Here is a 13,215-nt window from a genome sequence, read left to right as displayed (position 1 = left end):
AACCTCTCCTATAGGTCCACTCCCTGCTGAACAGCACTGACCATCAACCTCTCATATAGGTTCACTCCCTGCTGAACAGCACTGACCATCAACCTCTCCTATAGGTCCACTCCCTGCTGAACAGCACTGACCATCAACCTCTCCTATAGGTCCACTCCCTGCTGAACAGCACTGCTGGAAAAATTACTTAATACTAGATAAAAGCCAAACATGTACTTGAGTAAAAGTATGCATTGGCATCAAAATGTATCAAAGTAGAAAGTATGCAGAATCATGTGCTATTTCAAGTTTTCAAATGTATGCAAATATTTTGAAAATAGCAGATCTACAAGCTCACAATGTGCCGCTATGCGACGCATTGTGAGCTTGCAGATCTGCTATTTTCAAATGGCTGAAATGTATATAGGGCTGAAGTGTTTAATGTATGTTTTGTAATAATAATCAAAGTAACAAGTAATTCAAGTTTTCAAATACATGTAGTGAAGAAAAAGTACAATATTTCCCTCTGAGATGTAGTGGAGTAGAAGTAAAAGTGTTGGAAATTGGAAACACTCAAGTAAAGTATAATTAGCCCTTCACTAAGTCCCTCCCCAACCCATCCTTGTCCAATAGGCACGTTAGCAGCGAAGAAAGCCTGACCTGCATAGCAACCGTTGCTAAACTATTTGGATTGGCATTGGACAATCGCTTTTTGGGGTGGGGTTTAGTGACGGGCTAATAGCCTCAATATTTTAAGTAGAGTACTTAAGTAAATGTACTTCCTCCCCACCACCACCACTGCTGAACAGCAGCCCCGACCAACCTGTAGGAGTTACGGGTATTCGAACCCCAGTCTCTCCGCGTTGGTGGGCAGGAACTTGCACGGACGCAACCTGGTCGTAAAATTGTCTCCGTTACGACGATGAAACAAAATAACTGATAACCTGAGTTTCCTCCGTTCCTCCTCTCCGCTCCTCCTTTCTTGTTTCAGTCTAATACTTCCTTCACATAAATGTATCATTACAGTATCATTACGGTTGCGTTATACCCCCCCCCCCCCCCCCGCCCCCAAGCATCCATTTACCGGGACTTAGGTAAGCTCTTCTGCAGCTTAAGTGGACCCCATTACGCCATTAAGTAATTATGAACAGGGACGGCGAGAAAATAATACCCATAATACTCCCCCACCCCCCAGGGGGGCTGCAAGGGCCGATAGTTAAGACCGCACCCCCTTCCTGTCTGTCGGCCCGTCTGTTGCCTTACCAAGCTACCTGTTATTCCACCTCTGTTTGTCCATCTAATGTCTGGCAGGTCAGTACAGTGACGATAAGATGTTTATAACCACATGAACCCCATCGTCCCTGTTATACTACCACTAAGGGTGGTAGTATAGTAGGCCCCTGGAGGCCCCAGCTAAATGATAGTTTGGAACCATTTAGTTCCATTTGTACACTCCCAGAGTTAACATTGATTCTACGATATAAATTTGAGTCCCAGAGATAGGAATGCCATTAAATGGGGTCTGTAGACTAATATGCATGTCAAACTGGGAGTCCTTGAAATTAAACGGGTTGAGAATCACTGCTAGAGCTGTAAAAATCTTCTCTTATGGGGGTCTATGGCATATCTTTTCTAATGAGGGTCCGCAGGCTAATTAGTGTCAATTTAAAAAACATCATATCATTTTAGATTTTTGGGTTGGCTATTTAAAAATGTGCAGATGTAAAAAGCTCACAGCGTGTCAATTCACGCAGCGCTGTGAACATCTTTTTGATCTTCTTTTTATGAACCTTTTTGAAAAATCTTTTGTAGAATCTGATCCTCAGGTCTTAATGGGTTAAGTGGCTAAAAGTGAGGCGGAAAGTTAAACACTGCATTTTGTGCACCGTAATTGCCATAATTGCATAACACAGTGGAACTGCAGTACACGTGTGTGTGTGTGTGTGTGTGTGTGCACGTGTGCTTTGGCAGCAATCAACTCACCCCAGAGTTTGGATACGCCGTCCACCCGAGTTCAGCTGTGGCCACCCGCGTGTCCATCACTGTCTCTGCAGCACAGAGAGAGAGAGAGAGAGAGAGAGAGGGGGAGAGAGAGGGGTGGGGTTGGCAGAACAGAGAGAAAGGGGTTAGTTTCAGAAAGCCGTTTGGAGTGTCATTCCACCGAGTTGAACTGCATTTAAGCCCCGGCGTTTCTGTCCAACGAGCACTTGACACTATCGCTGACGAACAGAGAGGAGACGAGTCCTTCCCCCGACTTCTCATCCATCTCCGCAGCATTCTGCTAGACGAGACACCCCAGAACAAAGCCATGGCACTTTGTTGGAAGGAAATGTTTGAAGGTCTCTTGTCTCAGCCTGCAATTGAATTGCTGAGCTTTGTGTGCGTGTGCATGCATGCATGTGTGTGTGTGTGTGTGTGTGTGTGTGTGTGTGTGTGTGTGTGTGTGTGTCTATACTCATGTCTAATGGGTGTGTGTGAGTGGTGCTCTTTGCCATGCTGTTTGTTTCCCAGCAACAGTTGTCTGTCACGTGGAGCCCTCCAAGGCTATAGGCAGGCAGGTCAAACGCTGGACACATCCACGCTAGACTGCATTGTTGGGTCCACAATGCTAAGTTCTCCACCCATATTAATAGTAAGACAATACACAAAGACATTTCTCTTTGGAAAAATCATTGCTATTGCAATTGATTCACTGGCAATGTTACACAGAGGAAAACCTGGTGTATGCGCGATTAAACTGAACACTTCTAAACTGAATACCAAGACAGCAAGAGTTGAGAAGATCGAGGAATATTTTAAGCTCAACATCTGTTGTAAATGGTGAGAAACCCTTTCATCCGTCTGTCAACTATCTACTACAGTGAAAAAGAGGGACATGAAAGGACATATTCTTTACAGTCATCTTTCGGCCTCCATTCTTCCTCCAGCCTTGCTAAACCCTCTGTGAAGCTCCGTAGACAAATAGGCTTGGCAGATCTCCCAAGGAGTTTGTCAGGCCTGTGTCTGATTAATCTCTGCCTCGTTGGCACAATGAGAGGAACCTGATATTGCTCCAGGTAAGAAAAGAAAAGAAAAGTGACGACTAGATTTACTACGAGCCAAAGGCTTCTCTTGCCGCGCACGCACGCACACACGCACACGCACACGCACACACACACACACACACACACACAGTCACACACACACACACACACACACGCACACACACACACACACAGATTGATGAGCCAGTTGACATGGCAGCCTCCTCATAGGTGTCATGATAAATTCATAATTTTCCTCCTGTAACGGATAGTTTATCATCTGCCTCCGGCCCTCCGTCTTAGCGAGAGCAGACCAGGGCATATTTCACTATCTGTTGGTGTCCACAGCCCCCATGTACACTTGGTTGTGTCTGTTGTTGTGTTGGTGTCCACAGCCCCCATGTACACCTGGTTGTGTGTGTTGTTGTGTTGGTGTCCACAGCCCCCATGTACACCTGGTTGTGTGTGTTGTTGTGTTGGTGTCCACAGCCCCCATGTACACCTGGTTGTGTGTGTTTGTTGTGTTGGTGTCCACAGCCCCCATGTACACCTGGTTGTGTGTGTGTTGTTGTGTTGGTGTCCACAGCCCCCATGTACACCTGATTGTGTGTGTTGTTGTGTTGGTGTCCACAGCCCCCATGTACACCTGGTTGTGTGTGTTTGTTGTGTATGTGGAGATGATAAAAATACAATAAAATCACACCCGTGGGAAGTGAGGGCCGCTCTAATCATACATCATCTCATTGCGGGCCAATCACAATTTGCGTCCTCATACTTCGTCTTCAATGTTTGTGTTTACACAATATCTGTGTTTACACAAACCCTCAAAGCTGGACATACAGTATCCCAAAATAGATGACCCAAATAGATGACCCCCCCCCCCAGAACCGGGGTGGGGGTCTGGAAATGTTGAACCCCATCATTTTCTCATAGTTTGGACTCTCATAGCTGTTTTTTGACGCCTCGTACTACACTAATAGGAAGAGCTAGAGCCCACAGAGTACACAGTCAAATCTGAGTGTTGTGAGTGTACAAAATGGAACCAAATGAATGCAGGCTGGTCCATTTGTAGACTCAGAGGCTTTTACGGTGTGGGATAAATGCTGTGTCATAAAGGCCAGTGATCGGCACCAGCATAAGCACGGAACAAGTGAAAAACACAGCGCTGTACAGTGGTTGTTGTGTCCTGGGCAGTGGACGTTATCCGTTATCAAGCAGCCCACACGGCTGACTGCTATAAGACAACATCAACTATCTTGTGGGATTTGGTACAACTCACTCCCCCGCTTCAATGTAAAGACAAAACCAGCGGACGTGCAAAAGGCAGAAACCTCCTGGCCTATAATCTTCCATCATCTCAACAAAACAATAACGCCCACGACTGCCGATATATAGGCTTGGGATCTAGCCAAACTCACGGCGATGTGTTGAAAGTCCCTCGAGGCGTGTTGTCCGTCGGAGGGGTGTTAGGGTTAGGGGTGAAAAAATAAATGGTATACAGAGGATGAGCGACAAGCTACAGCCAGGAAAGGGAGTGAATGTCTTTCATCCTGAATGTCCACTTCCTGTGGAAACTGTCCATGGGCCAATTACACACACACTGTAATGTACAGATGTGTTGCGCAATCAAAGGTGTGTGCGCAGTCTCACACACACGTGCGCGAAGGCAGCACAGAGACCAATCTCCCATGTTCTTCTATACAGTGACAGCTTTGTTCACACCAGGCTTCCATCAGACTATTTCAATTTCCTTCAGATCATTCCCTCCGCCTGGCTCCCACAGCCAGCCAGCCAACCAGCTCCAGCCTGCCTGACTGCTGTCAGCTGCAGCGAGAGGAGTGTGAAACAGCTCTAAGTGCTGGTCTGGCACTGTGGGGACTGTCAGGCCTTCCTCTGGGGAAATCACAGCGGCTTTAGTCAAATCACACCGGTATTCGCTGGGCCGTTTACACAGGATTTTTTTCCCTCTCCTTTCTTCCTTTTTAGGGAAAAGAGAGGAGAGAAAACTGTAGCACAAGGTGACCGACAGAGGTAGAGAGGAGAGAGAGACAGAGACAGAGAGAGAGAGAGGCAGAAGAGAAGGTCAGAGCCCCATGGGAGGCGAGCATCAGCTGTGTCATGTGATCTAATCCCAACCATTAGCATGAATAACAGAAGAGCAGATGAGCAAATGGCGGATGCTAAATGGTTATTAGCAGCAGCGGGGGTGATCGGCGTCATGCCACACCACTCACACAACTGTCTGTACGGACACTGCTCAGTGGCCACACACCTGTCTACTCTGTGCTGGCTGGCACTGCAGGGAGTTGAACACAACTCTCTCTGATCATGTTCACTCATTTATTTAGCTTTATTTTTTATTTATTTTTGGATCAGTGCATTTCGACGGACAACAAATCCTAATAACAGGCGGGTGAATGGTCACGAGTTCTCTGTAGTCTGTACATCTTTTTTTAGATTTGTCTTTGGCTTTTTACCTTTATTGATAGATTAATGATAGATAAATGTGTTACCTTTGGAATAACAGTCTATGACGTGTCAGTAAATAAAGCTGTCTGTCTGTCTCATCAACGTCAGCATACTGTGGATTGATGATTCCTTGCACTGCATAGCAAAATCCCCAGTGTTAGTTTGACTCTGTGAGTCGTCTCTGAGAGTGGACACACTCAAAGAGCATTGAGGATTTCACTGTGTTGGGGTCACCGTTTCACAGACCATTTTACACAAGAAACCTACATATTGCATCATTTTGCTGGGATTCATTAATTTGCTCATGCTGTATCTGAACTAGACTAGACGGGACACAGATAATCTTCCTCTCGCCAACCTCTCCTCCCTGTCTGTGGCCCTGGCGGTTTCACGCTAGGTTTACTCCTCAGCTTTGACCATAAAAGCCCTCCTCCGTTTATTCCACATGGCTACCGTGATTCGGATGACAATTAGACTTGAACCCTTCCCCCGACCCAACCAGTCCAGCTCTCCATTCACTGTGTCTCTTTCTTCCTTCAGGGGGACATGGAGAGTGCTGCTGTCCCCAACGCTCAGTGGAGTGGTTTCCCTCATGCACTCAAACATGATTCTGCTACGTCAGCTCCACCTGCGAGCGTCGATAAATTACACACAGCAGGTTCACTAGTAGTTCAGTCTGTGGGAAAATGATAAACACGGAGAGCTCATTGTTCACTGCGCACTCAGGCTCATAAATCTATGGGGAAAACAATAGCTCGCAGGTGACAGTGTGGCCGTCAGTAAATGGATTCATGCCAGAGGGCCAAAGGACATAATGCGGCGCCGGCTACATCATGGGATATTATTGAATCTGAATTATACAGGAGCCTATCCTATATGCTCGTTGCAAAGGACAGGCAATAGACATATGCAAAAAATGTAAGTTAACCACATGCACCCTAGTTTCTCTATTCTGGGGGCGAACCTTCCGCCCTAAATATCAGATCTACAAGCTCAAAACATGTTACATTGTGACACATTGTGAGCTTGTAGATTGGCTATCACTGGCGAAAATATTTGGAGTATAGAGGAAAAAGAAAAGGAGCAGACCAAGTCAGGGCCACTGGGGGACAACACAGTATATAAGGCTTTAAGTGGCTAATACAGTGTCCAGTCCACAGAGGAGCGCTGCACCTGGAAGGCCCCCCAACTCAGCCCCAAAAAACTGCATGATGACGAGGCCCCAACACAAGGTCCTCAAGGCTACGCTCTGGCTTCTCATTAGCAGCCCTCTGCATGCACGTCTCAGGCCAGTGGGGGATCGATACCTAATGGTGGGCAGTTTGGAGAGAGAGAGAGAGAGAGAGAGGAGGGGCCGCAGAGGGACTGCATTAAACATTGATGGGGGCTTGCGTTCCAGATCGATAAGCCAGCCCTCTTCACACAATTACACGTCAGCAGGCAAGCGCATAATACATCACGCGGACACGCATGATTGCATGTCGCTGGCATCGCCATCGGGGTCCAAGGAACACCTACTGAAAGATAATACAGCCAGGAGAAAGAACGGCCGGACCCGCTGTTGTCCAATCCATCCTTTCTCTTTGATGCTTTATCTGTGTGTTTAATTCTGGGGTGGGGGTGATGGTGGGAATGGAGGTGTGGTGCCAGGGGCAATTTTCTCCCTTTGTGGCCGCGTCCGTATGTACGTCGGTCGATACAACATGTGCAAAAGGGCCTTTCTGAAGCTCCCCAGCTCCTCTCGGTCAATACTGCAGACAATTCTCCCTGGACCCCCACCCTCCCATACCATAACAGTTTCCATACAGCTTCCCTTAGCCCCTATGCACTGCCCCACCCAAAGCCCCCGCTCCCGCCCTATGCACTCCCCGACCCAAAGACCCAGCACATCCACCAGCCCAAGGAGAGAGAGAGACAATCTCCACATGCTGGAAGCCAGACTGTGTTGCTCCTCTTTTTGTTTAGTTTTTTGTTTTTTTGACTGATTGCGGTAGCACAGTAACCCCTGACTGCTGAATGACTATGATTGGGGGGGGGGGGGGAGAGAGAGAGAGACAGACACACAGAGAGACAGACAGAGATAGACAGACACAGACAGACACAGACAGACACAGAGAGAGGCATGGAGATGGTTTGAAAGAAGAAAAACAACAAAAACCATCAGAAGAGAAAGCGGCGGGATTGAAATGAGCACTTAACTATGATGCAGCCTCACAGTGGCCTGCTGAGCCTGGCATCTTAATGTGGGACCCAAATTTCCCAAAACAGAAAAGAAAGGAGAAAAGAATAGAAAAAAAGAAGGTAAATTGACGGGTAAGAGGAATGCCTGCTGCGTCTCCCATACTAATCAGTATGTCCACTCTATTGTGAATAAAGATGATTTTTTTGACAGACTAAAATATCCTCTCAACAAATGGAGTTGAAGTTCCCCCATCGATATCACCGTCTCCCCCCTCCCTCCCTCCCTCCCCCCAAGGGATGGCATTCACTCTCCGCACCATGGGAAATGAAGATAAATAAATACCTTTCACAGGAAGCCCAAAACGGCATGCTGTCGGAACAGAACTATCGCCTAGCGCTGCTTGAGCGCTTATTAGATTGCGGACAAAATGGCTTCCTGAGATCAGCTGCAAAACCCAGCCTGGCGGAGAGCTTTGAACGGATTTGAGAGCGGTGATTGGGTTTGTGTTGATGTGCTTTGGGTGGACCACAGGGCCTCAGCGGCCTGCTGGCGATACCGGGAGGAACAAAAGAGCCCGGGGGAGGTGAGATCCACCATGGAAGTCATCTCCCATAATAGAACATGGAACAGTGTAGCCGAAATGTGTGCCACTAAGGCCGTTTAGGACCAAATAACTGAAATGAACTGAAATTAAATCATATCAATTACAATATTAACAGAATACTATCACTAAAATATCAACTATAATTGTAAATTGATCTCTCATTCTGTACAGCAGTACAGAATTCTGCACAGCAGTAGAGAATGAGGTATATACTTAATTTATGTTACAATGCGTGTTTTAGGCCCAATTTGAACTGTCCACATGACTGCAACTTTATTAATTGACACGACGGCATAGATGATTATTCCAAAGGTTACAAAAAAGAAAGGTCCAAAACTCCAAATGTCCATCCCCAACACGAGACATTTGCAATCTGTACATTGCTAGTTGCTACAGTTCTGCAGAATCTGTCACTCGCGCTGCAGAGGATTTCACAGTTTCAAGTTGTGCAGAACATATACAACAGTTTAGGGTAATACATCACCGCATGTCACGTGTCTACCTAGAGACTGACAGCGCAACAATAATGACAGTGTAGCGGATATGAGAACTGAACAGAAATTAATCTGCCATCTTCAGAGACATTAGCGCTGAGTGATATAGGACACACAAGTCGCACATGACTGGACCACAGACAGAACTAAATGAACAGTCTCACACGTAAGAACAGGCACGCGCACATGCACACACACACACACACACACACACACACACACACACACACACACACACACACACACACACACTGACACACACGACTTGTCACACGACTTGTCACACTGTTCTGAGTTTCCAGTCACAGCTCGCTCTGGCTGAGTGAAAATTAATTTTTCAGCGTGAAAGGAGACTGGGTCACCGTCAAGAGACAGGAAGATGGGGAGAGGGGTGGGAGGGCTGAGAGAGGGAGAGAGGGAGAGATAGTGAGAGAGACAGAGAGAGAGAGACAGAGAGAGATAGCGTATAAGAGAGAGAGAATGAGCGCAAAGACTGTTCTAGAGAATGTTTCACAAGATATAGCGTGAATGAATATATACATGTAATATCTCTGATGAGGGTTTGATGAGACGCCGCCATCGTCGGCCTCTTAGGCGGCACTCGGGATGGTAAATACATAAATAAACAAACAACAACAGGCCGCGGCTAACATTTGGTTCATAATAGACTTGTTGTCAACGCAACACGGGCCGGAGCACAACAACCCCCCCTGCCGAGAGAGCCGCTGTACACGCATCTAATCATCACCCACAACTACGTCCCCTCACTCTCCCGCTGTAGAGTGGACACATACAGCATGTCCACACCACACCGTCAGTATCCTCTCTCTCTCTCTCTCTGCGTTCTGTGGTCAGACGAGAGAGAGAGAGGTAGAGAGAGAGGTTAGTCACACCATTTGCATTCATTAACATTACATTAGCAGAATAGAGTGATCTTTAGAGAGCAGGTTGCCACTGAGTGTCATCTTTAATTCATCGTAGCCCAGCGCCCCCCCACAGCCCTCCATCTGCATCAGCACCACCAACGACGTCCTCTTCCCCCCTGCTCGCCTCCCCACCTCCACCCGTAATGTCATGGACCCCCTTCCCTCCCACCCCCCCCCCCCCCTTTGCAACGGTGCACATCTTCACTTCCCATTTCACCTCTGTCTCGGTCTGTCTTTTTTTAATCTCTATCCCTTTACCCTTCTTTTCTTTTTCTAATACATTTTTTGGGGGGAAATGACATTTTGACAGAAAAAAGAGAAAAAACACCACTCAATCTGCCAGTAGACTTGGGTGAGGTGCAGGAGCCAAAAGGAAACCAGGAACCAAGTGAACATAAGTCTATGACCAAAAGCTTGTTATAAAACAAAATGACAAAATCACAGTTTTGTGTGCAGACGCTGCCCTCAAAATTCCCTCAAAATGTATTCTCTCTTTATTTTATTTCAAACCATGTCCGCAGTCCGCACCTCCCCCCCACCCCCCTCTCTCTAGTATCTAGATTCTAGTATGACGGTTCGACTTATTCTAGGAATAACTAGATTGAGATGTAGGCTGTGTGCAGTGCTTCCTGCACCAGATCTTATAGATTGAGATGTAGGCTGGGTTCTGCTACCACCATATTTTATAGATTGAGATGTAGGCTGGGTTCTGCTACCACCATATTTTATAGATTGAGATGTAGGCTGGGTTCTGCTACCACCAGATCTTATAGATTGAGATGTAGGCTGGGTGCTGTGCTACCACCAGATCTTATAGATTGAGATGTAGGCTGGGTTCTGCTACCACCAGATCTTATAGATTGAGATGTAGGCTGGGTTCTGCTACCACCAGATCTTATAGATTGAGATGTAGGCTGGGTTCTGCTACCACCAGATCTTATAGATTGAGATGTAGGCTGGGTTCTGCTACCACCAGATCTTATAGATTGAGATGTAGGCTGGGTTCTGCTACCACCAGATCTTATAGATTGAGATGTAGGCTGGGTTCTGCTACCACCAGATCTTATAGATTGAGATGTAGGCTGGGTTCTGCTACCACCAGATCTTATAGATTGAGATGTAGGCTGGGTTCTGCTACCACCAGATCTTATAGATTGAGATGTAGGCTGGGTGCTGTGCTACCACCAGATCTTATAGATTGAGATGTAGGCTGGGTGCTGTGCTACCACCAGATCTTATAGATTGAGATGTAGGCTGGGTGCTGTGCTACCACCATATCTTATAGATTGAGATGTAGGCTGGGTGCTGTGCTACCACCAGATCTTATAGATTGAGATGTAGGCTGGGTGCTGTGCTACCACCATATCTTATAGATTGAGATGTAGGCTGGGTGCTGTGCTACCACCAGATCTAGCATGGGTTTTGTCTGGCTCGGCTTGAAGCCTGGAGACAGTGGAGTGTCTCTGGGCATCAGACAGACAGCTCCACTTTCTGTGTGATCCGTTTATAGTAACACCAACAGCACGTATCAAAGAAGAAATGGCACTTCCAATTAGAGAAATGGTCCTCTGCCTAGTGCCTACATCACAGACACACACACCGACAGCACACACACACACACACACACACACACACACACACACACACACACACACACACACACACACACACACACACACACACACACACACACACACACACACACACACACACACACACACACACACACACACACACACACACACACACACACACACACACACACACACACACACACAGGTCTCATTTGAAGGCAGAACAATAGACCTGCTTCCAAAAGGCCATAATTAGCAGGATTCATTCCCTAGCCATGACCATTAGCGGCAGTTAATGTGTACTGCACGCACGTGTGCTCTGTGCGTGCATGTGTGTATGTGAGTGCGTGTGAAACTTGCGCCGCAAAAGGCAAAAAAATGACGTATGGCAAAATGAGGAGAAACGTTGCCCAGTAATTAGAAGTGCATCGATTGTGCCGTTACGAGAACACTAGCATTGATTGTATGCAGAAGTCACACAGAGATGCAGCTTTGTCCTTTCCACACGCTCGCTAACCATTTCCAGAGACAGATGGAAAGAATCTAACCATGGATTAGTCCAATCCTGAGAGTCCATTAAAACCAACAATCTAATTAGTTTTAGCTTAAGTGCCATGGACTTCCAGTCATTTTGCCCTTTCCCACTGCTCTAAAGAGAGCGAGAGAGAGAGAGAGAGAGAGAGAGAGAGAGAGAGAGAGAGAGCGAGAGCGAGAGCGAGAGCGAGAGCGAGAGCGAGAGAGAGAGAGAGAGAGAGAGCAACAAATGTAATGAAGCCATTTGAACAATGTCATGCAAACCACATCCTGGAAGTGCTGTGTGCAGAGTTTATGTTAAACACAGATCAATAAGATGCACCCCCCCCCCCCACCAAAGAGAAGAAAACAACAGCATATCTGTTTCAAAGCAACAACAAAAAAAAGCAGGGCTATTAAAAATTCCCATAAATAGGCTAAATCGTATCAACATAATCTGGCAAAAGCATGGTGCTCAGCATCCTGACAGAAGAGATGCCATGTGCCATTTCTCTTATTGCTGTGCGCACACAAACTGCAGAAACATCATCTCTGCTCCAAACGCTTTCGTGAGTCAGGCATTGATGACACAGCCGAGGGAATCTGCAATTCCATTAGTACACACACACACACACACACACACACACACACACACACTGTCATTTAATGGCTTCATACATCCCCCCAGTGGATGGCTTAGGACCAGCGCTGTCACTGGAGCGAGGAATGCATGTCACTGACACACATATACACACGTCACACGCACGCCTGTGCGCAGGTACATTATTTAGTACTTGAATGCGCACACGCACACGCACATGCACGCACAAGCGAGATGTTCTTCAATATTTCATTGAAGTTTAATGTCCCCTGATGCCAGATTTGGAATAAAGCACAATATGAGAAAATAAATCCTCCTGGATTTCAACCACAGTAAGTCCATTAGCTCTTCTCTCACTGGCACATACGGAGATATGAATAATAATCCATAAAGACGCTATATTAAAATGAGGTAATATACATATATTAATTTACATTAGAGTTCATAACGATGCAGACGGCCGCGATAAAAGGAGCAATGGAACAGAAGAAGCTTAATGTAAAATCACACCGCCTGTGCCGTGTGTTTGGCGTCGCACTGTTTGTTTGGCGTGTCAACGATTCTCTACACTCGCTCGTTACCAGCAGGCGCGGGCGGCACCGGTAATCCAGCTCTAATCCAGACGGTGGCAGTGCCAGCCGCCACCCCCCCCCCCCCCCCCATCACAATACTCATTAAGGCTAATATTACCTCTGCCAGCCGGCTTGCCTTTAAGAAACCTGGCAATTTGCTGCAGTAAAATGTGGTAATTACAACTCATATCAGGCCGCTCAGCTCCACAAAACAGCACTTAAGAGACGGGTGTGGGGACTGCACCTCCCCGATGGTTCACTGGCGGTGGAACAAGGAC

At 46.8% G+C, this 13,215-nt stretch overlaps 1 protein-coding gene across 2 annotated transcripts in view; it reads right to left on the bottom strand.

Moving 5' to 3' along the window:
- The window catches only part of ephb1 (EPH receptor B1), a 238,357-nt gene that overhangs the window by 164,805 nt on the left and 60,337 nt on the right, over positions 1-13,215 (bottom strand). For both annotated transcript variants that reach the window (XM_080778273.1, XM_080778272.1), the window contains exon 2: positions 1,963-2,027. In XM_080778273.1, coding sequence (XP_080634399.1) covers positions 1,963-2,027 — 65 coding nt within the window. The remainder of the gene's footprint in view (positions 1-1,962; positions 2,028-13,215) is intronic.

Source organism: Protomyctophum bolini (genome assembly GCF_963924005.1).
Source record: "Protomyctophum bolini genome assembly, chromosome: 12".
Taxonomy (NCBI): domain Eukaryota; kingdom Metazoa; phylum Chordata; class Actinopteri; order Myctophiformes; family Myctophidae; genus Protomyctophum; species Protomyctophum bolini.
This window is presented reverse-complemented; position numbering and strand designations above follow the sequence as displayed.